Genomic DNA, 27,247 nt, shown 5'->3' on the forward strand with positions numbered 1-27,247 from the left:
GTTATGGAGATTGTATACTGGTTATATTTATGTTATAAATACAGACTTTTTATCTCTACTTCCAATAGCCCAAGAGGAGAAAAAAGGCAGTTATATTTTTGATTACTTTAATGAAAACTATGTATAATTACTAGTCAAAATTGATGAGTCTGCCAAGTATAGTTAGGGGGAATAAAAAATGGCTGCTGTTTGAAAGAGGTAAAAAAAATTAATTTTTCATTCGGGGCTCTATATCTTAAAAAGTAAGAACAACACAAGAAAACGAACGTAGAAAACGTAAGAGAATTTCATTTGAAGATGAGCAAATTTGCTAAAATATGAGCCCTACGTTAATAGTTCTCGAGATATAGCTTTTTAAAAAGCAACATTTCATAAAAATGTGGTATGGGACGTACTGAGAAATCAGTATTTAGTGAATTTATTTTGAAAAACCTATATCTCAAAAACCATTTGACGTAAAGATGTCTATTAGTTCAAATTAAAGCTAGTTTAATGAGCTATAAAGTAGTTTATGATGTTTATCTTCGTAGGGTAAATTTTTTTCATGAAATTTGCTAATATAAATTGAATTATAGTTGTTCGGACAAATTTTTATTTGCCAAATGTATATTCATATGTGAATATCATAAAAACTACTACCCCTACGAAGATAAGTGCCATAAACTACTTTATAGTAAGTTAAATTTCCTTTATTTTATGTGTTGGCAGACATATGTGCGTCTTATGAATCTAGAGATATATTTTTTCAAAAATCCAACATCTTATACGAACAACTAGAAATTAACATTTTGTGAGTTTATTTTGTCAAATGTCATAAAAACTACTAGTCCTACAAAGATAAACATTATTAACTAATTTATAGCAAATTTAACTAGCTTTAATTTAAGCGCTGGCAGACATCAGTACGTCCAATGGTTTCTGAAATGAAGTTTTTCATAAATCAAACTTATTATCCGAACAACTAAAAATCAATTTATTTTAGCAAATATCATGAAAACTACTATTCCTACGAAAGTAAAGGTCAGAGACGTCTGTATAGTCCATTATTCTAGCTTTAATTTGAGTGCTAATAGACATCTGTACGTCACATAGTTCCTTAGATATAGATTTCTCAAAGTAAATTAACTAACTACTAATCTTTCAGTAGATTCTTAAGAAATTTTGCTTTTTAAAAAGCTATATCTCGAGACCTATTGGACGTAAATAGCTCTTTTAGGGATAATATTTCAGCAAATTTACTCTTCTTTAAATAAGGTACTCTTAGATTTTCTAGTGTTGTTGGTAGTTTTTAAGATATAGAGCTCCGAATGAAAAATTACTAGAACAACATATTTTGCAAATAATAGAATTTATATTTAAATGTAATAGTGACATATATATATTTGACTGTATGCTATTTGGCATGGGCATAAAAGCTTGTAAACTTTATCAATTAATGTGAAACTAAAGTTTAGATTGTCCTAGATGATGGTCGGATTCACCAAAACGTTAGATATTTATATTATATGAACAAATAAAGAATTGTGGTGACTATATGGATATATTTTGTTATAATTGAATAACGCAAGTCCCCAACAAGATAATTAAAATATACTTAAAATTATAACAAAATAAAAAAAAATACAAATATGATATGTATAAATAAAAATATAAATCTATAAAATATAAAAAATTGATAAATTTTAAAAAATAATTTATATACAAAATATAGAAAACTAAATTTAAGTAAGCATGAAATAAATGAATATTCACACCTATATATATGATTATCAAAGGAAAATATTTAGCGCAATTTTCGTAAAACTGAATTATTACTTCTTAAATATTTAATAAATTCAACTATTGATCAGTGATTTTTTATGGGGTGACTAGTTCAATAACTAGAGATAGTCATATAACTAGTTTCCCATTTATGTTTTTCGAATTCGATCGATTTTTAGTTTTGTGATGTTGCTTATTCCTCTCAGGATTCCTGTCTAATAGACTTGATTCATTATGCTTCCACCTACATCTGACAGGATCCCGAATGAAATTCTGACTTAAATTCCAAATTTAATTTGAAATTGACACAACATAGTTCAATCACCAAAATTTTAATTTAAAATGGAACATTTCTTAATACATTACTTACAATAAATAAAATTAGAAAGAATTTAATAATCAATTCACTGTCACCTATCAAAGTACAATACTACGCTCGCAATCATTACATTAACATAAGGTTAAGAACATGAAATAGCTGTGGCGTTGTAGATTAGATTCCGTTAAATACTCGAAGATGTTTTAAAAGGAATTGGATTATAGATGTTATTTCAATAACAAATCAAACATTTGTATTTGTTGTACAGACCGAAATGGATTGTAAAAGGAAACTGTAGGGGGGAAAAAAATTCTTTATTATATCTTATTATTGTACCTCTTTTTTTTCTGATTATACCATGTATGTGTAATTTATGTATGTCCGAATACGGATTGATAGCATAGTGTGAGATAGCAACCTAATGTATTTAGGCAGCATAGATAAATAAAGTATTTCTCTCTCTCTCTCTAGAGAAACTGAATCAAGTTCAGAAAATGTTTTTCTTAGGTATTGCCCTTCTCAATTCTTAATATTCCATTATCCATAGCACCTAATTCGCTAATTGCGAAATATTTTTTGTGACGAAATATTTAAAAAAAACCCAATTAATTTCGCACCCATTGGTGAAAGTTACCAATTTTGCGATATTCATAATTTGCAACTGACAAAGGAAACTGACGATGCCTTACGTAAAATGGGAACTACAACACTGCGTCATAGAAAATTAGGCTGAAGGATACGTCGGGGAATTCCAAAAAAAATATTTGATAGACTGTATCAAACCACAGGTAATGTTTATCAAAATCGGATTCTAAGAAAGTTAGTAATGATACAGCAATTACACCTGGAGCACGGCCGAAACAATCGAGTAAAGTCAGATCTAAATAATTTCGAGGTTATTGAAGCTTGTTTTTATCAGTAATGAATGTTCCGACTTCCAACTATATTTATTTTAAATATGATTGATCTAAGAGTGAACCATGAAACTGCGTAGTAAACTGTAGTCAGGATTATTTGTATTATTATTTTATTTTCCTTTTTTCTTTAATACTACGGATCCAGTAATCATAATGATTCATAAATAACCGATTCTGCAATATCTAAGACTTGCAAAAAAGGGCTAATATGTTTACAGTACTTTTAATATTATGTTTTAAATATTACCACGAAAACAAATTAACGAAGAACGATTTAACAAAACTGAATATTTCAGTATTACGTCTTTTATTCAGCAATTCATTCCGGGAAATAATTAATTTGTCATAGTCCAAACTATTTATGAATCCAATGACGTCATTGCCTATAACATTTTCCTCGGTTATTCATCAAGCGAGTCTCATCAGTTTAATTACCGATTCGGATCTTATACTGTCGAATGAAGATTTCATGTTTTATGTTAGTGAAAGCAGGTTCTCTGTAACACTGACGTACCATTAGTAAATACATAATTTTTACATTTGTAGTTAAAAATAAAATTTAATCATCCGTAATTATATTATTTGAGATATATTTAGTTTTTGAGCGCAGAAAAATATAAAAAATCAGAAACTTTACAATAAACAGTTTTTTTTTTTTTTTTTAACTTTTTATTTATTGATAGATATTACAATCTTCCACGCCGTTATGGGCGATAGGTAATAGTGATGAATGATCTCATTCTTATTAGAATAAAATAAAATAAGAATGAAAAATGAATAAACAAAAAAATACATATAATCTCTCTTAAAATATATACAAAAAGAAGGATAAAGAAAATAAACATAATCAAACTATCTTCATGAAAAAATAAAAGAATCTTTAGTCACATTTGCGCTCCTATATACAATATTTACACAATCGACCTGAGGATCCCTGAGCCCACTCTATTCCCCACGTGTGAGAGGTAGAGCAGAGCTCAAGAGATCCCAGCGCATTCCTCTCGCCGCATCACTGGTTATGAGCAAGTACGCTTAAGCGAAAAACATTAAAAAAAAAAAAAAATGTGATATCACCTATTCATGAAATCTATATTTCTTAAACACTAATTACAAGCAGCATTAACATTCATTAAATCAAGTTGTTTAAAAGTAGTCTTTTAAATTCTTTTTTACTAGATATGCTTCGACTCATTTGGACCATGATCAGAGATTAAATTATAACAAAGATTACATGAGATATGAGTAATAAAAATATGGATAAATCAAGTAATGAAAATTGATAAAGTTATACATGAAAATTTAAAAAATATTGAAGATAATAAAATAAAAACTATAATAACTTTTACTAAAAAAAATAACAGTTACTTGGGACAAAAACAAATTTTTCAGGGTAAAAGAGGAAAACGAGATAACCCAATGAAACAATTATAATGAAAGAATAGAAGTCACTTTATTAAAAAAAATATTAATTGTATGTTTTATTTTTTAAAATAATATTAAAAGCGTATCATTATCAAGTAATTAAAGATACTTTTGACCGAAATAACATCATGTAAATGAGATTCTCATTCTTCCATTGTCCTGTAGTCTGGCATAAGAGCACACAATACCCACATTTTCATTATATATTTTAATCTATAAAAAAAAAAAATAATAACGAGAACAAATAGAAATTTAAATACTTTCAGAATGCTATAGTACTTATACTGATAGTAATTTGTCATACATTGAAGATGATATAAATTCACGCATTAATCATTTTTAATTTAATTCAAATACAATGTAAAATCTAAATAGTGCTTTACAATACGCGCTGAATATTCATCACGAATTACACACATGTAAATTCAAATAATATACTCATAAAACACAAAAATAAAAGCTTCAAATTCTATCATACCTCAATAAGGAAATCATTCTCAAGAAAATTTTAAAATTGTACCACGTTTGACAGAGGTTAATATTATTTACGTATTGGCTATTAATTGGATCATTTTTTCTTCACATTTTCGTAAACTCTGAATTGAAATGATATTTGTATTCATTACTATTCAATACATTTTTTGCAATAAATCACAACACAAATATAAATAATAAACTTGATAGGAAGAACATAGCTCAGACATGACAGAAATAGTGCTTAAAACAAAAAAAAATCTGTGAGGTAGATATATTCCTCAAGGGCAGCACGCCTTTGAAAGGAGGAATTGTGCCGGAGAGGAAGAACAGACAGCTTGAACTGCTAATACCTATTGGCATTGGTAGAATATTGTTATATTTCATTAGGGTATGATTATAATTATTTCTTTAATAATAATTAAAATTAATTATACCAATTATACACACTGATAAAATGTTGAAGGTTTTATTTCAAATTTAAAAAAATTAATTACACGAGTAAACAGTCGATTGCCGAACGAATTACATACTATAGAAGCACAGCGTAATACATACATTATTCTTTTTAATCTTAGGTATATATTGAATTGTGGTTTTAATATGATAATGAGGTTCTCAGTCTAGATGGTGGTTCAATTAATGAAAAGTTAAGTGGTTGTCATTAATTGCTATTTGAGAGGCTAAAATAATTATTTGGAAACATTCAGTATCAGCCATATTACTATTTCTTTATTTTATATCTTTTTTTTACAATCTTTAAATATCGTAGGTACAAAGACAAATACGTATCTGTCAACTTTTACTTTTTGGTACTTACGTTTTAGCGTAGCTGCCTTTTAAAATCCATTTTTAAAGTATAAGAGTAAATGATGATCGGAATTTTATGTTCTCTATCATTTCGAAAGATCTAACGGAATGCGAAGATTTGATTTGTGGTTTATTTACAACTCCTGAAACTTCACAACTATCTTCAATATAATAACTATAAGCCCGCTGGGATTATGGTAGGAGCTTCTGATGATGATTTTGATCACTACCTCGTAAAATTCAGATAGCAGAAAGATTTTCCTATAATTGCAGAATCTAATTGATCCTCCTTCTTGTGGATTTGACATGTCACAGATTTTATGATGAGTTCTTGGAGCTTTTCCTCTCTTCAGTTGTCGAGTATCAGTTTCTCCAGTGCTATAATTATGGTCCACTATATTTTAGTAGTTCTGCAGGTAGGCCATCACAGCCAGTTGCTGAGTTGTTTTTGAGTTCCGTACTTCTCCTCATGACATCATCCACATCTGTTGGGCTGAATAGCATCCAGATGGGATACCTAGGCTTAGCTTTTGTTGCTCCTTGCCTATAGAGCCTGAAGGTGTTCATCTACACAAGATAGCTGTTCTTGGCTGAAAGACTACTTATTTATTTTATTTTTACTGTGAGCATGTTGCATTGTATGATCTCCGGTGCTTTAGAGGAAACACTGTTGCTACTAATCCACTGTCAATGAGCCATTCATTCTACAATACTATTTAAAGACAACTTTCTCTGACTCTATTTCTTTAGAAATATCAAAGTAACATTTTTTAAGTTGTATTTTTACCGGATTTTTTTTTTTAAATTGAAAGAGGTAGATAATCCTTTTTTTTTTTTTTTAATAATTTATTTATTGATATTTACAACTGTATACACATATATACAACAAGTAAATTTGCTGTAGGTGACATAGTAACATGATAAAAACATGTGGAGAATCTACCCACTGATAGAACTCCAATAACATTTCTAGAGAAGAAGATCTAGAGGCCATCTTCTTTTCAGACGCCTAGGAGGATTATAAGGTAATGAAGGAGAAGCCAGGTTAGAAACAAGTGGATTTGGGTGGTTGAGAAGTTTATTATGGAAGGAACGGTATCTGGTTCTGGCCAAATCGGCAACATATGGAATATTGAGGTCCTGACGGATGACTTGATTTGTGACAAAGTAAGGAGCATTAAGGATTTTACGAAGGATTTTGGACTGTAAAGATTGGATTCTGGAGGAATTTGATGGTTTAGTGGAGCCCCAAAGCTCAACTCCGTATGTCCAGATAGGCCTTATAATAGTCATGTAGATCAGTCTTTTGTAATGGATTGGCAATTTAGACCGTTTGTCCAGTAAATGTTGCAATAAGATAATCCTAATAATAGGTTATTACTTATGACTAGAGACTGGATTTTCGTACAGTTTTAAACCGAAAAAAATGCAGTAAACAACTCAAAATGTGTAATATTGGCTATAAAACATCATAATCAACTTTTGTTTTTAATTCATAATATTAATATGCACATATAAATTTTATTTGAACCAAAATATACTCGATTTTTCTTTCAATATAATTAAATCAGAAACAAAATAACTACATAAACCAAACGTTTTACGATTTTCCAAACCAATTCGATTTTCTGGACTATTATTTTCGATAAAAAACAAAGCTCAACTTCCGATTGCTACAATTTAATCATATTTTTTTTTTAAATATAATTTTATCTTCAAAACTAATTTGATTTTGAACTAATTGGCCGAGAGTGACATCAAATTTGATTTCTTAAAACAGATGGATTTCGTTTGTCTCCATTTCCCGCAGATCGAGGCAGTCCCTAACATGAATCTTTTAATTGAATGTTAATATATTAATATTAAGTTTTATGACTTTTTAAATTCGATTTTTTTCATAAATCACAAAAAATTTGTAAATTTATACAACGATTAAAACAAAAACAGGAAATTAAAATCTGTATTGCTACAATCCATGAAGGGTCGAGGATTCAATAATTTGTAAGTAATTACTGTTACTATCCAAAGGTTGGACAAGGTGGTGATTTGGTCAGAATCGCTGGAACGTCAGATTTTTTCCCAATTAATACAGTTACAGTAACAAAATAAATAATTATCTGCCATAGTCGGATTCGAACCCTGATCCTTAGAGTTAGTAATATAGTGCCTTACCACTGATCTACCCCACTCCCTTATACTGTGATTACATAGTTAAAAATAAAAAGATTAAAATAAATGTAATTTCGTCCAGTATCTCCAAAACGTGTAATTTTTGCAGAATAAAACCATTATCAATCGAACGTCCTTTTCATGATTCAAATTTTGGCTGAATCTACAAAAGAATACATTTCAAAAAAATCCAATCTCTACTCATGACTATGATTTGTGTAGATATTATTTGCTACAATCTTTTTAAATGTTTTCTTGTTGAAACGAAGTAGAATTTATAAATACAAGAGGCGTAATGAAAACAACTATTAAGCTGAAGAAGCTTTCTATTTAGTCATTTTTTTCCCGCAATCAGTTCTCTTTTTTCGCATATATTATTGATGTTATTCAATTAATCACATTCACTTGGTCATATTCTCATCGTATATAATCGTATTATATTGTGAAAATTTTAGTATTAATCGAAATCATTTTTAATAAAATACCTTAAATTATGGTTGCAGAGGAAATTCCCAATTACAATTATCAAAATCTACACCGAATGTTGAGAATTTTCATTTAGATGAAAAATTTATCTTGTTTCCAAACCAAGATTCTCTTGTTCTGAATTCTTAATCATGTCTAATTTTTTTTCACGATCAATATTTGCAATAAAAATTTTGTATACAGAGCAGAGATTATTACGATTTTTTTTCCAACGCTGCTGATGAAATATATTGAAAAATGTAAGTCACTGAACAGAGCTAGGACTATCGGAAATTAGAAACTGAGGATTATACGTAATTTTTCCTGAAGAGATAGAGTTATATTCTTTAGGCTGTTTACTTCCTGAACATTTAAAGCGCAATTTCTTACTAAATAAAAATATTTTCAATGAATAAATCGCCATTACCATCCACTTTGCATTGCAATTGCCAGGAAATTGATTTTAATTTTACCGTCTTAATAGCAACCAATAAAAATTTGACACACTCCATTCAGTTATTTACAACCTTATTTCAGCTTTTAATTAGTTAATTCATTCAAAAAAATATTTATTGTTCATTAACGTTACTTATTCACTTAACATTTCCATGAATCGCATTTGGCAATCATCATAATTGTCCACATTTTTTGTTACTGTTTTAGTCAGTTTTACACTGAACAATTTTCCTTACTTAAACTATTTCATTTTTTTTCAGAAAGTGACATTTTAACTCATTATCACCGGAGGTAGCTCTTGTTAGAAAATACTTCTTAGCACAAATTCATAGATATAGAGATATGAGCAGATGCAGATGTCTAAAAATAGTTCAGATACACCTTTCAAAGTATTGTTGAACCTAAGTTTTTCAGCACTTCTACTTGAATACCACACGTTCTTAAAGACCAGTCTTTTAAACCAATAATGAAGACTTTAACCTTTCCATATCGAAATAACTTTTTTAGGATCTTCCTTTAGTAAGGCGATTTTTAAACTATTTTTTTTTCTTTGATTCAGCACATTGATTGTTAGTATTGAAGTACTTGAAGGGTTGGATTAACCATGTAGGAGAAGGAGCAATGCTGTGGGTCCCGCATTTCTGGTAACCATACCCGTAGAGCAGAAAATGTTTACCTTGTAAACGTTTACAACAGTCCTGTATATCATGAACATGTATTTTTCCATCCAATAAATGTTTTTCTAAAAATATTGCAAAAATCAAAATATTTTACTTTTAAGTTATTAAAAGTAGATTTTCGAGGAGTGGTAGCTGATTTAATTGATAAAGAACTATACAATGTTAGGTAAGTTTAAAGCTTGTATATATATATTTTTTTTAAATTATTAACATATCTTTTAGCAGAACGTATCTTGCGGACATCAAATATTTCTAATGATTGTCAAGAGGATTGAGAAGAAAGTCAATGAACTTAGGCAGTTTATAGAACTTTTATAACTAATGTGGCTGCTAATACAAAAAAAAAATATGAAGCTCATAAAATGAAATTTTGTAAAGTCCCAATTGAAAATTTGTGAGGGTTGTGTTTCGCAAATGTAGACAAAGTTTTTGAATTTATGAGTGAAATTACAAACTGCTTTTTTTTATTCGACATTCAAGCATGTAAGAAGTGATCTTTGGCACAGAATTGACAAAATCGTTTAAATAACTTTCATAAACGTTGTAAAAAGTGTGCTTTATATTTTATTATACAAAGATAAGGTTCTCTTGGTTAAATTTGCTTTGTAATATTTTAAGTTCACTTTCTCCTATATTTCCACCCTTGTACAACGTTCCCTTTTTCATGCCGGTTATTTTTTTTTAAATTTATGTAGGGTATATGGAGGATTAAATCCAATCCAGGAGATTAAAAAAAAATATTCATATTTAAAAAAAATAAAAAATGCAGAGCAAGTATGTTTTTAGTAAATCAAAAGCAGATGAGAAGAAACAAGTATTAAATTACTGTTTTAAACTTTATCAATCACTGTATAATTGAACAATATAGCTGAGATGGTGATGCATGTTTTTATTCACACGGAACATAATTGAAGTAGATAAAATTTAGGTTAAATAAACATAAGCTAATAAATGTGCCCAAATGATAGATGGGAGATAAATATAAATCATTTTAAGGGTTTTAAACTGCATTGTAATTCATTATAATGCGTGACCATTGTGATCTGTGCACCTCATTCCGTAGATTTAACATCTCGTTAATGCTTTTTCATATTAAATTATCTATTTAACTTCTGAACTAAGTTATGGATATATCTTCAAAAGTACCAACATACCAATTTTTCTCAGCAACGAATCAACACTTAAAACTAGCCAGCGCCTAGTGAATCATTAATCATATCATACCGATATATTTTACAAACCGACACGCACATATTTCATTTTGACGTGACCATGACTTCGTTGTCTATCCCAAGGATAGTACCAGATCGCTGTCCATAACGAAATTGTGAATTTTAGTAAGCCATTTTTCACATTTATCGATACTGGGTTATCGTCCTTTGGCTGCTTGTAAAGTTACTGAAGCAAGACAGTCGAGGTCGGGTCCGCCAAAATAAAGTGTAGAAGGTCGTTTTTATTTATTTTCAAAGAAAAAGTACGTACTTACGTTGTATTCCTGCTATTACAAATTTAATAATGTAGTTTTAATTAGTTGTTTTTAATTGAGAATAAATCAACCCAATACTATTTAGGTTATGAAAGTGTTCATAGCCCATCTCAAACGTTTTAGAACCTCCCGATTCAAAAAAAAACATTAATAATAAAAGTAAATAAAATAAATATAAAAATATGAACTAACTAAATAATTATAAATCATAATTCGTCATGTATGAGATAGTTTCTCCGAAAGATTTACACAAATTGATTAATCATCAAGACTTAAAACATAAGAAGAAAAAGACAGATAATCTAAAGACAAATGGTACATCACCAAGGGCGTCCCCGGGATCAAAACTAGTAGAGGGGCAAACCATGGTCGTTCAGATGTGACGAATGAAACTATAAAAGTGGTTTATTAGTTAATACAATTATATGCATATTAATTTTTATTAAATTAATATTTTTTAACGTTTAGCAGGGGCTGCTGGCCTCAGTCTCTCGCTAGGTCTGCCCATGTACATCACTCGAAACATTTAAACCTTAGAAAAAAGTTTCCAAACTATTTATAAGATCAAGCCAAATCCCTCCAACGAGCACCTCTGATCAAACACTATATTTTTTTACAATCCAATACTTTATGAAAAGAGTGGATAATCTACTAATATCTATGTTGGAGAACTGTGTTGTTACTATCGGTATGCAAAGCTGTCTTGGAGTATTCGGGGTTAACAAAATAGTGCTAAGTATCATTATATAGTGTATATCATTATATCCTATATTATAGGATCATTATTCTATATTTATTAGTTGGGGAGCGAAACGTTCATTTTATACAATGATAAATTATTAAAGAAATGATTTTGCCCTTCTTTTTTTTTTATTTATGAAAATGAACATACTTTATCAATGAATTTATCCATTTATACGGAACAGTTCTGGCACGATCTTATGGGCTATGAGAGTGGCAAATCAGAAACCATAAGTATTTTATGATTCGGGGTGTAGCAATTCTGTACATGATTACTGAATTTTCTATTCAGCAGCTCTCAATATATTTCGGCTCTATTTACTGATTTTTTACAACCGTAAATTTATTAAAACAATATCATTCTATATTAAACATACTACTGCAGTTAATATAGTCATTATCTATCTAATTATTTTAAGATCATTAATTATCACTTTAGACGCACAGTCAATTAGATGCAGCTCTTGTGTTGTCAGTTGTGTCAACAACAATGAAACAGGTGTGTAATAGTTCAGAAACGCAGCTCATCCTTTCAGTAATATTCTAAATAGTACAATGAAAAAAGGAGTATTTAAAAAAAAATACAACGCAAAATACCATGTACAACACCTCATTGCTTTATAAAAGGTTTTTGAAATATTAATTCTGTTATTTTATACCATCAATACAAGGCCGTGTGGTGTATCTGAAAATTTATGTAAGGATTATATCTTAATTATTTGTATTTAATTATGGTTGCAAATTTATGTGAGCACCTAATTTATAATTTTAATCACTTGATCATTGTGTAGTTATTACTAGTGACGTCGTATATTCAGTTCGGTCTTTTTGGCGTTACAAAAATAATAGAAACTTCACATCAAATTCAACAAAACAGCAGCATTTGCAGATACGCCACTTGCGCTATGTAGCAGAAACAATTTTAAGATGATTTAGAACAATTTACAAACATAATATAATTTTAAGTGGAGAATGTGGTCGGGGGTGCGGTCAGCAAAAAACACATAAACAAAAAATATTTTATTACTAATACAAACAACAATTGATCCAACGTTTACTTTAAACTATTTATTTCAAAACATCTCCAACGTTTCGGCCATTTGGCCATTCTCAAGGAGACAACCTATAAAAATTGTGTTCGTATTATTATTAGATTATTTCCAAACACAATCGGATCAATTGTTGTTTGTGTTAATAATAAAATAAACCACTCTCAAAAAATAAGTATAATAAATTGTTAATAAAAAAAATGTTTATTCGTGCCGACGTTTCGGCCTGACTTTCAGGTCTACATCAGGGAGCTTTCGGGAGAGATTCTGGCTAAACTTATGTTTTTGTGCTGATCGCACTCCCCGACCATCTTCTCCACTTATTAATCTACGGTGATCTATCTACGCCTCAATATAATGTAATTTTGTGTTAATTGTCATCAGATAGAAGAATAATCATAGCATTAAGTAATAATTCATGAAGTAATAAAGCATGTGTACAACATAAATAAGAACAATGGTAAAATATTTACATGTCATGTTAAAAATAAAAACATATATGCATTTTTCAGTAGCATGTCAAATTCGTTAAGATTAAGAGTGATGTTATTGCGAACAATAATAGAAAAAATCGTTACTATTCAAGCTAAAAATAAAGCAACGGAAAAAAGATAATTAATATATGGAAATCCCTACACATACATCATTAAAATGAGAACATATGTTATTATTTAAGTGTTCACAAAAAATGTATACAGATAACGATACTGGTATTTCTCCTCTAAACGTGACATCTTTCACCAACTATAGAATTATTAGTAATATCCGGTTTTAACAACAATATACGGTGACTAGGAATCGTAACAATCTGGTGATGTAATATGATTCATTCACCAGATATTCCAAAAATATTATTGAGAAAGCTCTTCACCTTTCATAATTATCAAGCAATCAGGTTGAACCTATTATATTTGTTTTGATGAAACCTGTTATTCAAATATAACAGGCGTATTTCCTAAATACTCCCGGCCAATATGACTGCAAATAACGTAAGAATTTGAGGAAACGTAGTGTGGTTAGTTATCCTGTTTTATTCCAGTAAACCCGAAAATGGAGCAGTAATTAAATTACCGCCATATATTATTGTCTTGTAAAATGAAGAATTATATACATTTTTGCACTCCTGATAATAGTGTACTAATCAGGTGTCACTATAATCTTCTTCATATGGCTTACAGAACCTGTCTAAACATTTGAATTTTTTTTTTATTTATTTAATGTAATTTACAACTGTACAAAATAATACAATAAGTAAATATGTTGTATGTTTCATAAATACTTGAAAATCTTGGAAAGGAACCACCCATCGGTGGTACTTCAAACATTAATTTACATTAGAAGGTCCCGTGGCCATCTTCTTTTCAGACACCTCGGAGGATTATCAGGGATTGTTAATGATGAAAGATTAAGAATTAATGGGTTAGGATGGCTAAGGAGTTTGTAATGAAAAGACGCATATCTGTTATGAGTCAATTCTGCAACGAATGGGATGTTGAGGTCTTTGTGAATGAGTAATAAGGAGCATCAAGGATTTTACGTAGGATTTTGGATTGTAATGATTGAATGCGGGAGGAATTTGATGGTTTTGTGGAGCCCCAGAGCTCAATTCCATATGTCCAAATTGGTCTTATTATCGTAGTGTATACTAATTGTTTGTAGTGAATGGGAAGTTTAGAGCGTTTGTCAAGTAAGTGTTGTAGCAATCGGAATCTACGAGCAGTTTTTTTTCGTTTCAGTCTTGTGTGTGGATTCCAAGTAAGTCTCTTGTCAAGATGGAGTCCTAAGTATCGAATCTGTTCAACAGGCGTTAGTGGAGTATTTAGAAAGGATACTATAGGACAGGAGGGTAGAGAGAGGTTTACGACGGAGAGAGAGTAAAGGTGATCTGATGGGATTTGTCAGGATTTATTTTGATTCTCCAGTTTTGACACCATTCTTCAATAGATGTTATGTGTGTCTGTAGTCTTTGTGATCCATTAGTTGGGTCGTTGTTTACAGACAGTATACATGTCTGAATTTTTATAATGATAATTATAAAAAAAAATTATAATTGTGGTTTTTTAATTTGCTTATTATACTACTTTTTGTTAGAAATGAGTGATCTAGGTAGTATATGGTATCATCAAATAATAGTACATTTTTTTTTTATTTATTATTATGTATTCAAGTCCCCATAATTGGGGCAGTGTGAAGGAGAAGGTACATATACTGGAGTTTCTTTTTCTTTTTTTTTAGAATATACAATGTTTATGTAGCCATTTATCTTATTTAATTGTTTCATATGTCGTTGATAGATGCATTTCATAGTGATATAACATATAATCCTCTTATTTAAAAAAAAAAAAGTATTATTGAAGGTCAACTCGATGCTTAAGTTAAATACTTATCTGGCAAAATTTTAGGAATTTATTTTACGTATAGTAGTAAGGTATTTCACCTATTTAATTAAAAAAAAATCAAAAAGTCCTTGGTAAATCTTTACTGTGATTGACCCATATAACAAACTTCGACCTTCACACTCAGTCTATAGCAGTTTAGTGATTTGTAGGATAACACTCCCTTCCTGCCATTAGCGGATTCAGTAAGGACTTGAAATCCAATACGATAACAACTATTCCTAAAAGATAAAACTGGCGTTTCTTCCCTTACAACATATGCTCAAGAACACTTCCAGGCACAAAAAGTGTTAATTATTTTTTTTAAAATGTATCGTTTCCTGCTCATAACCAAAATACTACGACAATAAACTATTTGAATACTATAGTTTCTTCTCTGCACAACATGGACAATTATAAAGCAATGCGATATGAAAAGCATAGTCGCTCCAGATTTGTTAAAGATTGATTCATAAAATCCACGGCATTTTATATTGAAGGATATCAAGACTAAAGTGGATATTCCTCACAGCTTTTTCTATTCTGCTCTTCACGTGACTTTGGGATAGTTTTAAAATTCGTATTTAGAACTGAACAAAACCTCTCAGAAAAACTGCAGATTTCCTTGAAATCTTTATCAGGGAACGCTCTTAGATCAATGGAATCCAATTTTTCCATACTCCATTCATTATCTGATTTATTGAAATAGAAAACCGTTTACAAAAACGTAAAAAAAAAAAATATATTTATAATTTGTTTTCCAGTTAGATACCTTAAATTAATAATTATTACTAAAATATCATTAAAACTGTGTTGTTTTTAATTTTGTAACAAATACACAGAATGAAGAGATAACCTCGTGAAACATCTGCATTGTATCTCTAGAACAAGAACTTTGCCAAGCCACTTTGCTATTCTTACAGAATTAAATATTTGGAGCTCAATGTTCCACTCTTTAAAATGATCTCCACGGAAAAAGGAAACGATTGAAAACTCCAACAACAATAAATTAAAAGGATAACTGATAATTATGGTGATTGAGGTCAGTAAACAACAGCATTATTGAGTCGCAATAAGAAGATAAGATTTCTTTCCACCTGAAGGCTATTGTCTATCTAATCCCATCTATTCCTAAAATAGTATCAATTGTTTTTTTCCCACATCGAAAAAAAATTCGATATTTGAATGTTATAAGTGGCTTTTATGATTCTGGTCACCTTGCCTTATGAAAACGTAAACAGATCCTTGTGTCTGAGATATTTTAAGTTACTCATACATGTACACCCGATCATCGTAGATATGTGTATATAGGCTTCAACGTCAATCAACATTCTTTGTTTTGTGTTTTGTTTGTCTCTTCCAGTGACGCTCATCGTTCTGAACTGATAGGGGGTGTCTAAGGAACAGAACGATGGTTCGTATAGTTTATTTTTGTCAACCACTCAATAAAAATTACTTAAGATATCTCTAATGTCTTCCTAGGCATAAAATGAAAACACTCAAATAATTTATTATTGAACACACTTCAATATCTCAAACATACTCAGGGTGTCGTTTAAAATTGACATTTTAAGAGTTTATCTTTTACATATTGAATTTTTTTTTATTGTTTGTTTCTTTTGTTCTCAAAATCAATATTTAAATAGAATGACATTTTCAATTAAAACACATTTAGAAAAACTAACTGCAGGATATAATATTTACAATACGAAATTGGAAAAATGCAAATTAATTTTCATTCATTAATTGTTCTTTATTAACTAAGATATCATTGCACTTCAGTAGACCTTCATCGGTTGCGAAATGGATGCTGTGAAAATGGTTCAAAGATAAATTTTATCTTGTGAGAAATGTTGATTGAACTTATTAAAGTGTTGTGAAATAAATATTATAAGAGCAGAATAAATAATGCATATAAAGATATATGATGTACTACAGAAACCATTTGGCAGGTAGCTTTTCACATCAAACCTTTTACGCATCCTGAAATTAATGAAACTGAGTCTAAAAATACAAGCATGATGTATACCTTCAAAACTCTGAAAATATTAAATATGTAACAAAAGCTCTGTATACTTTTTGATAGCAGAAAAATGTCTTTGTTATGTATTTCTGTAAACTGTTGAGAAAATATTTGTTTTCAAACATTCTTGAAAATAACTATTACGTCTTCTGTAACCTAAAAAAGTAAATACCACAAACACGAAATAAACAGTATTAATACTTTTTTAAAGATGTTATCATTCAGATCTTCTTGAAGATATTATATCGATATAGAGCTCAAACAAAAAAGGTCTTTCATTTTGAGAGACCGCCACTCAATGAAAAAAGTCAACGTCTTAGGCCGGATTCGAACCAGCGCCTCACCACCTGAGCTATGGATGGCCCTCAATAAAGGTTTGATTTGTATCTCTTAAAATAAAATATAAATAAATAACATTGTCGGAGTATACTTCGGCGGATATATATAGTTAAAGCCAAAATTGATGATTCTGCCAATCATGGTGGCTTTTTTGTGGAGTTTTATTAAACTAATAAAAAGTGGTGTGAAAACTTTTTCTTTTCCTTTTTTATGTGAATAATATTGATAGTGAATCACAGAGGTAATAATAAAACAAATGGATTGTATTTCGCCTGCTGTCTCAACTTCCCTGTAAAGTGTTTGCACTCTTTATGAGTCTAAACTAACAGCTGAGCTATCCCAAAGATAATATTACCCAAAATGTAAATTATTGTTGAGATTAAGATTATTATTAAGATAGGAAGATAAAGGTTTACATTACTTAATTTGTCAATGTTATACGTAAAAAAAAAAAAAAAAAATTCAGAGTTTTATATAATCAAAGTATTTCCAGACTTAATTTTTAATAACGTAATGATTAAGAAAGTTGTACGAGTATACAAATTACAAATTAATTGTTATGTACGCATTAATCTATTGGGGTTATTTTTTCCCCTTAATATTATTTGTAAAATTTACAAATCGTTCAAATGTAATCTAATTTTGTTATACCCTTTTCATCCTTTGTGGATTACTTTTCGATGAACACATAAATAATTAATAATTTTTGAGTCAATTGAATCTCAGTCCTACTTGAAAGACGTATAATTATTATTTTCCAGAAAAAAATCAAAAGCCACTAAATATGGCCATTCGGATATTTCATTACATGACTTTATATTTTAGTAAGGACGTGTTCAAGAGTTAAATAGAAGCTTTTATTAGTGCTTACGTACAATAAATAATTCCTACAAACGCAATTATATTTTATACGAAAATACAAAATTAGGTGTTGTCGAATAGGTCCACATTGGTCCTACAGCAATGTTTCAAAGCTCTACTTTTTGCTAAGAGTTGTGCAAAACTATCATCATGATATATTTGTAAAGTTTGATTTAATATATCTAAAATGAAAAAGTCATGGTACAAGGTTAAACGTTGTAATAAATGAATGATATTAAAGTAGTTTATTTACATTTTGATTTATGAAAAGATTGTGAATTAGCAAATATGCGCAGAAGAGGCTAATTAGAAATTTGTAAAATAGAGTTTGAAAAACAGCTCTGGATACAACATGGGCCATTTCGATATCGATTTTCGTGTTCCCTAATTTTCACCATTTCCGTAAAAAGTTATTATTATTTTTGTACAAAATTTTTATTGTAGAAAGATACTAGCAACAAAAGCCACTATATAATATCCGAAGCCTCAAGTACTATTAAAAATTGTTGTTTTTTAAAAATTGACCGATAATAGCTCTTACATTGACACTAAAAAAAGGTCGCATTAATATAATTTTAAACTGTCTTTAATATTATTTTCTTCTTCAATGTCTTTTTGATTGGTTTTTGTTTTGCTGTAATAAGCATTCTGGGTAGTTTATTGGATACCCTGTCTATTCTGAGATCGTATTCATAATGAAAATAATTTATTAATTTGATATTTTAACGACGTAAAACAAAAAATAATTCAAGCTGGTATTTCCTTCCTGACCCTCCACATGCAGGTTAGGTGGCTTGTCATAATTTACTAATTGGTAATAAAGTAGAATTCGAAAACATTTACTAACATATATTGAGCTCTCCTTATAATGAGGCTTCGTCCCCAAAAAAAAAATTACTCGTCGACTGAGTTCTATTGTCTAAATCTCTTTTATTGTCTTTGTAATTACGTTTTTTTTTGTTCATATATATTAAACATTGAATAATTTTCGGAACCTTTATGAATTACAAACCGATTCAATCTATTATTTTCTCCTAATTAGCACTTTGAGGAACACCATCTGGATCTATTTTATGAAAACGAATATTTGTTTGTCTATAGCATATAGACTATACCAGATATGATTTTTCCTAGGCAAGTACTAATTGGATTTATATCCGTTGCAAATTACCGATCACATTAACTTTTCGACTATTTATTTTCCTCTGATTATTTTTTATACTAATTCAATAGCTTTATTTTTCATTTGAATTGATTGTTTAATGGGTTCGTTAAAAAAAAAAAAAAAAAAAAAAAAAAGCACAAATATCTTAATTTTTAATTCGGTTTGCAGTAAAACGGTTCCTTTTTGAAATTGATTTGCAACTTAACTTTAAAAAAACTTAAATTAATAAGAGCCCAGTTATCCATATTGATAGCACAACTAATTCTATTTTATTGATGATTTGAAACGCATCAATTGTCGATACCTTACTACAGACAAACGATTATGAATAAAAATAGTTCAAATAAATGTTAAAATTTAAATTAGGTAGCTATATAAACTATATATAAATTAAAATTGACTAATAATTCTTTCAGTGCTTCAATAAACGTTTGAGGTCCCAATTATTTTGAAAAAAGGAGCTAGATATCATAAAGTCAATAAAAAGTAAACTACATTATCTCTATAAATATATAACATTCTTAAAAACACTATTTAGGCGCAGCATTGCAAATTTAATAAATTCAAGATACCTATCTACAATTTTAATTTATTAAATAAAATTAAATTCGTTTCAGGAAAGCAGAATTTCAACAGTCTTTTATAGAGAAAAATTGTCTTTTCTATAAAGTACAAAACTAAAATCGTACTTCATCTTCGACCATGGATAGCAATAGTTGAGAACTACTAGTAAATCATGTAAACATCAATAATAGATCTCGCAGCAGTTTTAAATGTAGAGGATGGCCGGTAAAAGTAGCGTTGTTGACAAAAGTTGAATATTCTGGTTGCATAATTTCCAATTTGATAATAAATCAAGAATTCCCGAGATTTTACAGCCCGAACAACGTGGTTCGACATCTGTATAATATGGACTAAGAGAACTCCATCATCGCTTTTTCGTTTATTAGCGTAAAGAGGTGCCTGGTAAACAGTTCAAAAAAGCTATATATTTTTTTTATCTGATATATATTAAATCCGCTTGATGCAATCAGATAGTTATTCCTATGATCCGGAATAGAAAAAAAAATTGGAAATCTCTGAGATTAATAATTAAAGACCACACATCACAATTACCTCCTTGTTTATTTATCAATTTTAGGATGTGTATGGTTTGTAGCTATTGCATTATGTTCCATAAGTAGAAACAGTTGATAATAAGAATTTTATTTCGTTAGGCACAACGAAACTTCAAAGTTATCAATATAAATGATTAATCTAATACTTGTTAAACATCATCAATTTTATCTCTCGACCATTTCGTTCCCCAGTTTCAAAACCTTCTACCCTACTTAAGCTAAAATAACAAAGAGAGGCTCAGACCACTTGATTGAGAAACTGTGTCACTATATTGGAATAAATTTTGTTTTATCTTCATACCCGGGATGACCGCCCATCTTATGATAAATTCTACTTGTTTCATTTCATCTTATTATCTGTGAGGACAGTAAGGTTAGATTAATGGTTTCCAAAAGCATTCCAGTGAGATTAAATGACAAGAAAATATTTTTAAAACGTTGTTACTTGTCCTCCGACTTCATTTGTCATTTATATAATTTTTTTTATTTCCTTACAAAGTACTGCGACTAGGCAAATCTGTCAATGATAATAGACTCCAAATTCCATATTCATGGAAACTACAGAAAATGCTTTTAAAAACTCGAGAAGAAAGAACAATTTTCCATTTCTTTCTTGATGGTCAATCAGCCAGTTTCGGAATTCAGGTCAATGAACCTAATAATGCACGAGTAAAATACGAGCGGCTCTATATTCTTCGTTCTTGCAAATATCGATTATAATATCTTCCATCTAATATTGTTCTGTTAAGTTTTTATTTTAATAAAAAAAGGTCTAAATTTACCAATGAAACAAGTGTTCAACCTATCCCATAGCTCAATACTTTAAGACGTAACTCAGGGAAAACTCCTGGGAATCGCTTCAGTTTAGTCTACTTTCGAAACCTGTTCCTGGCGTATGGACCGGCATGGAATTGGATGATTAGCTGTAGTGTATCAATGACAAGTCTTATCAATATCCATGGCAGCTATTATCAATAATGTCCCACCAGAAATAATTGTAATAAATAATAATATTTTAATTCTAAAAAAAATATAGGTATAATATATTTTTTTTTTGTTGTTATGAGATTAATTTGCTCATTTTGTTTCCTATTATTTAATTGATGAATAGATTATTTTTTGCACTGTATAATTACTGCATTACATGATGAGAAAAAAAGTATACATATATTTAAAATTTTATGGAATTTAGTAGTCTGTATTATAACTAATAGAAATTAATCAGGACTCGGTCATATTTTATTGTTCTTTATTAGATATACCAACATATCAGCCCAGTCATGTGGGAAAAATTGCGTTTGGTAATGGTTGTTTTACTAATCAATCGTTAATGTTTAACATCCACCAACGTATGTGTTGGCGATTCCGATAACAATAATAGTAAAACATGACTGAGTTCTAACTATTTTTTTATTGTAAATTTAAATAAAAGTAAAGTAAATACTAATTTTTACAGATCCCTTCCTATTCTCCAACAATAAGTTAGGTTGTCTTAGGTTAGTTATTTCTTTTTAAACTTTATAGAACTTCCAAAAGTACATTATGTGATTTTAATTATTTAATTTAAATGAGGAAATATTCCTAGTGGTCTAAATAATATAAGGGGTTTTGTGAAGCAACATTTATAATATAACTTTTCAAGGAAGAAAAACCATGTTCATGTACAGCGTCTGATATAATGAGCTTAGTTTGTGACAATAGAGTTTATCTTCGTTTTTATTCTTTAAGTTATTCTAGAGATCAAGACAGTTGTTACATTTAAATCTGAAAATTATTTAATGTTTTATGCTTTGATTCAGCATAGTAGTTGTTGATATATCTATGATAAGTAGTTTAGAAGGACTTACCTGACAAGATAGAGGAGGAGGTGCTTCGGGGGTACGAATCCAGGATGCTCGCCCAAGCCGAGTTCTATACGACGAGCCTGGAGCCTCCGGCGGGCCGCTGGAGAAGTCATGAGATCCGCCCGGGCAAGACTCTCGGCGACCTGGTAGGAGTCTCGGATACTGAGGAGGCTTGGCATGCTGACTCCTTCGCGGAGACCACCTGCAAAGAGTTCCTTCATTGTAGCTGCAATAACAAGGGAGCCGGCACCCGCGGCCACTAGATATAGCCTCAGTCAAGGCCCGGCCCCCACCACTCCCTCACACACACGCATATAGAGCAACACCGTTACCGCTAACACCTCAGTACTTTGCAGAAATTTAATTTACTGATACTAATAATTTTTCAGAATCCTCACTAGTCTTCTAGACTAGAGGTTTCCCCAAAGAAAGCTACTCTAAATAAAGGGGGGATTGTAGTTTCCTATTAGTCAGTGAAATGGTGCAGCAATTCAGTGAGTGAAATGATGCAAATGACAACTAAAGTTTACTGATTACCATATTGAAACCATTAAAGTTTTTTTAGTAAATAAATCAGATTAGAAGTTTTTTTTTCTTTTCTTACGTCGGCCCAAGACTCCCGTTGGAAAAAAAAGTTTATAGATAGCTCTATAGTTCTATTACTTAAGTAAAAGTTTCTACTAATTCCAACACATTTATTTAGAGTAGCTATGGGTTTCAGTGGCAGAAGGTTAGTTTCTGTCATTGAAGTCACTTACTTTTCGCCAAAGTACTATCAAACTAATGCTCATCATAATTCCAAATCTAAACTATATCAATCCTTATTGTATAAAAGAGCCAAGTCCATTTTTCAAATTTTAGGTTGCTCTAAAACAAAGTTAAAAATACATATTTTGAAATCTCTTTGCTGTTTATGGGTGAATATTACGACGTTTCAGGTGTTTTAATAAATATATATATATAGCTATGGATTGGGACCAAATATTCTAAAAATAAGAAAATTATATCAAATTACCAAATATTGAACTAAACGGACTATATTAATATTAACATATTACATTATCATTGGTTTAAAGTACGAATAAATCTTTTCAGAAAATAAAAATGTCTTGATTTAATCATTCCACTAATGAGTGTCGCATTAGTTATCAGTAAATTGTCTATTAATTGTTTTTCTAGGAACTAAAGTTGTAGAAAATCAAGAATTCAAAATATTTAATTACAAAATTCTTCTCAATTTTAAGAGTTAGAACTGAATTTCATCAAACTTCTCTGGAATAACTCACATTAACAGTTCAGTGCTTGGGTTTTTAAAAAAAAAAATCAATTTCTAATCAGAACTTATAATTAAATTAGTATTGCTACAGAAAATAAAATAAAATTGTTTTGAAACTATGACTTTTTAATGTTTTCAATTTGCTGAGGTAAAAAAACATCCAAAATGAATACAACCCGGTTTACTAATCATATATAAGAAATTAAATAATGTAGTGTAAAACAATTTTAAGCTATGTTATTTATTTAATATTATTTAGATGATATGATTTCAATAGGGAAATTGAAAATATGGCAAAAATGTGGATTGTAAATGGACATGAGAACGAGACAATTGTCCAGAAACCTTGTACAATGAAAAATATTGAATAGGTTATAGTCATTTTAGAAGTTTTTCACCTCAACAATTTAAAAAAATTATTATAATCAAACAATCAGAATATGATTTTTAAATATGTTTACTACAATATTAACTGAGGTGAAAAAATAAAATAAAATAATTCTATTAAAATCTTTAATGTTGTTATCATATAACGATTTAATTTTAACATTTTTGTATGAAAACGCTTATATTTCTATTATCGCCTACTTTTAATATCATATCGTTTGATACATTTATTTTCCTATATCATTAGCAAGGATAAATTCTGCAATAGTCTTTGAATAAGTGCTTCAAGGGTAATCGTATTTCCGGATTTCCAACACCAACAGGTGAAAGTATTTTTCTAAATACGGACAGCATAAGACATTTTTTAATTTGGAATGAATAATTATTTTTTTAATGAATTTCATATATTTCTTCGATTTTAATTAGACTGTTTTAAAATTAAAATAAAATACCGAATCAACCTTCGTTTACACAATTTCATTAGTACAATCACTTCAAACAATTTCTATCTTTAATATTTTAATACAAAACTTAAATATCGAACCGGAATATTTTGAAAAAATAAAACAACACTTTAGGTGTTAAAGCTAGGAAATTATGAAAGAAACAAACGGGAATTTTCTCTTAGTTCATAAAATTATAAATTTATAATTTTATAATAACTTATAATAGGCATAGCATAACTTGTTCTCAGTTAAAGGAAAAACCTTTAAATCAAATTTTCCTTCATTATTTATTTTAAAATTTTATTCTAAACACGTCTAAAGTTGATTAGTATTGATTACTAATTTTTAAAAGAAGAAAGATATCCTAATTCATTTAAGTTTTCTAAAAAAAATTGAATTTAATTAATAAACCAAACCCAACAAATGAAATGTGTAGTGAAAGGTTTCGTAACTTTGGAATGGTAGATACGAACTCTATAGAAAACACCAAATCATCTGATTTTAAACTTTAAAACTAGAACATGGTTTTATATTTTTAGAACTTGGATATTTGATTTTGGATATCTGAATCTGATATCTATGAAGCTCCTGAATCGGTTTTTTTAAGCGTGAAGGAAGAAGAATAATGGAGGGGATAAGCTACCAGGAAAAGTGAAACCAAAAAGGCAGACTTTATGATGACCTCCTGTGGATTGGCAGAGGTGTAGGAGCCAATCATCGTTTGCCTTCTGATTCAGTTTAGATTACAATTGCGGGCATTCCAATTAATCTCAACGTGAACTGAGCTCCGAAGGCGTGGTCAACTACTCTATTTTTTGCTTCGATTTTCCTTAAAAGGTGAGTAGCGTATGCCATCACCTTCTTTTCAAGCTAATCGTTTGGTAATAATTTTGTGTCAACAATCTTAGAAACTTTTGGGATATCAAACCTTGGCCGTTAGATTAATTACTGGTCTTTTTTAATATTATAAAAAAGTATTTTAATTACTAATATTTCAAGCTAATATTTAGCTTAACACTCTTTCATATCTTCTTTTATCTTGTAATTTTCTTTTTCTTTGTTTTATACCTATGTTGTTAATTGTTATAAGTATTATTCAAGTTGTCTTATTATGTAAGTTTAGTGAATAACTGTTAATATAGACACCCAAATTTATCAAATCTCGTAATAAACATTCTTTAGTGTTACTTGAATGTTAATTAAACTCTGATGGTAATGACAATAATAAAAAAAAAAGTAGAATACTCCAAATCCAAGTGAAGGAAATTGGCGTAATATTCTTTTAGGCTGAGAAATCATTATTACAGAGTTTCAGAAAAGAATCATGAGCTGAAATCTTAATTATATTCATATTTGTTTTAATATAGAATTCTCTAATGAGCCAATATCGTTGTTTACTAAAATTCTATCAAAAATAAATTTATTATTTTCTGAATAGTTAATAATTGTACCATACAATTATGATTTCCTGAAATTTACTTGACGTATTTATTATACAGTTGTAAATATCAATATATAAATTTTTAAAAAAAATCAGATTTATCGTACCCTAAATGGCAGGAGACACATTTCCAATCAACTCGGTATGAGGATACTCTAACAATAAGTGGCAAAACTTTCCATCAAATCATTTATTTCAGATAAAGAAACAGAAATCTAAACTATTCAACATTAATTAGCTCAAGAATTCAATATTTCTTGCACAAAATAAATCAGGCCTAGTGTGATTGGTAGATTGATGTAGAAAAGATCCAAGAAGCTATATCAAAAGCTGATAAATTAAATTTCTTATACTACGAATAAACTCGAGGTCTTTATGGTTTCACAGAGAATATTAAAGTGCAACACGGATGAACGAAGCGTAAGTAATGGGTCAGTAAGAGACAAGGAGGATCGTTGAAATATGACGAAAGAGTATAATTAATAGTATAACAAAGAACATTTGGAGAAAAATAGAAACTCATAAGATAAAATATATAACTCATAGTTGAATACTTTGAACTCAACTCAAATGAACAAAAAGTAATAGATACTTAAACCGAGACCAGATATATAAGTCACGGGTAAAGGACATTGTCCATTTTAAGAAAGTTTAGCAGTAGCACACATTTTTTTATTTTTTTTTTTATTTTTAGCAGACATTAAACTGTTTTTTCTATATGCAGAACTATAAATATTTAATGTGTATAAAACATGTGTTAAGAAAAAGAAGCGTTTTAGGAAGCGAATTATAGGATAAAATTTCATTAAATCAATACTCGGCCATTTTCACACTAATCCCCAACTTTCCTTAAATCTAGGGACAAATCGGAAGATCTGTTTTCGAAATATAAGTGTTTGAAGTAAAATATGTTTACGCAGGTGCAAGGCAAGCGGATGCAGTAAACATAATCTAATAAAATCGATATGGAACCTACTAAATATCAACTTGCTAGTCCCTAAAAGATTCAGCTGTTTGACAATTCGATCAATCATGACCGAAAACAAATTTAACTGCAGAAAATCGGACTGACATGTTTGTTCTATGATGTCTCAAAGGCGAAACGGGTGCGCCTACTATTTGTTATTTCCTATATGAATACAAAGCTTCTCATCTTTTATAATGAGGAAGCAAACATTTTGCAATTAAATTTAAATAAAATTAAAATCTGTACCGCTACAACC

General features: G+C 29.5%; 1 protein-coding gene across 1 annotated transcript in view; it reads right to left on the minus strand.

Moving 5' to 3' along the window:
• The window catches only part of cu (curled), a 112,660-nt gene that overhangs the window by 35,285 nt on the left and 50,128 nt on the right, over nucleotides 1–27,247 (minus strand). Inside the window, exon 2 of the mRNA XM_014423191.2 lies at nucleotides 22,478–22,676. Within this exon, the coding sequence (XP_014278677.1) occupies nucleotides 22,478–22,676 (199 nt within the window). The remainder of the gene's footprint in view (nucleotides 1–22,477; nucleotides 22,677–27,247) is intronic.

This window comes from Halyomorpha halys, unplaced genomic scaffold (assembly GCF_000696795.3).
Source record: "Halyomorpha halys isolate HHAL.00 unplaced genomic scaffold, Hhal_1.1 Scaffold409.1, whole genome shotgun sequence".
Lineage (NCBI taxonomy): Eukaryota > Metazoa > Arthropoda > Insecta > Hemiptera > Pentatomidae > Halyomorpha > Halyomorpha halys.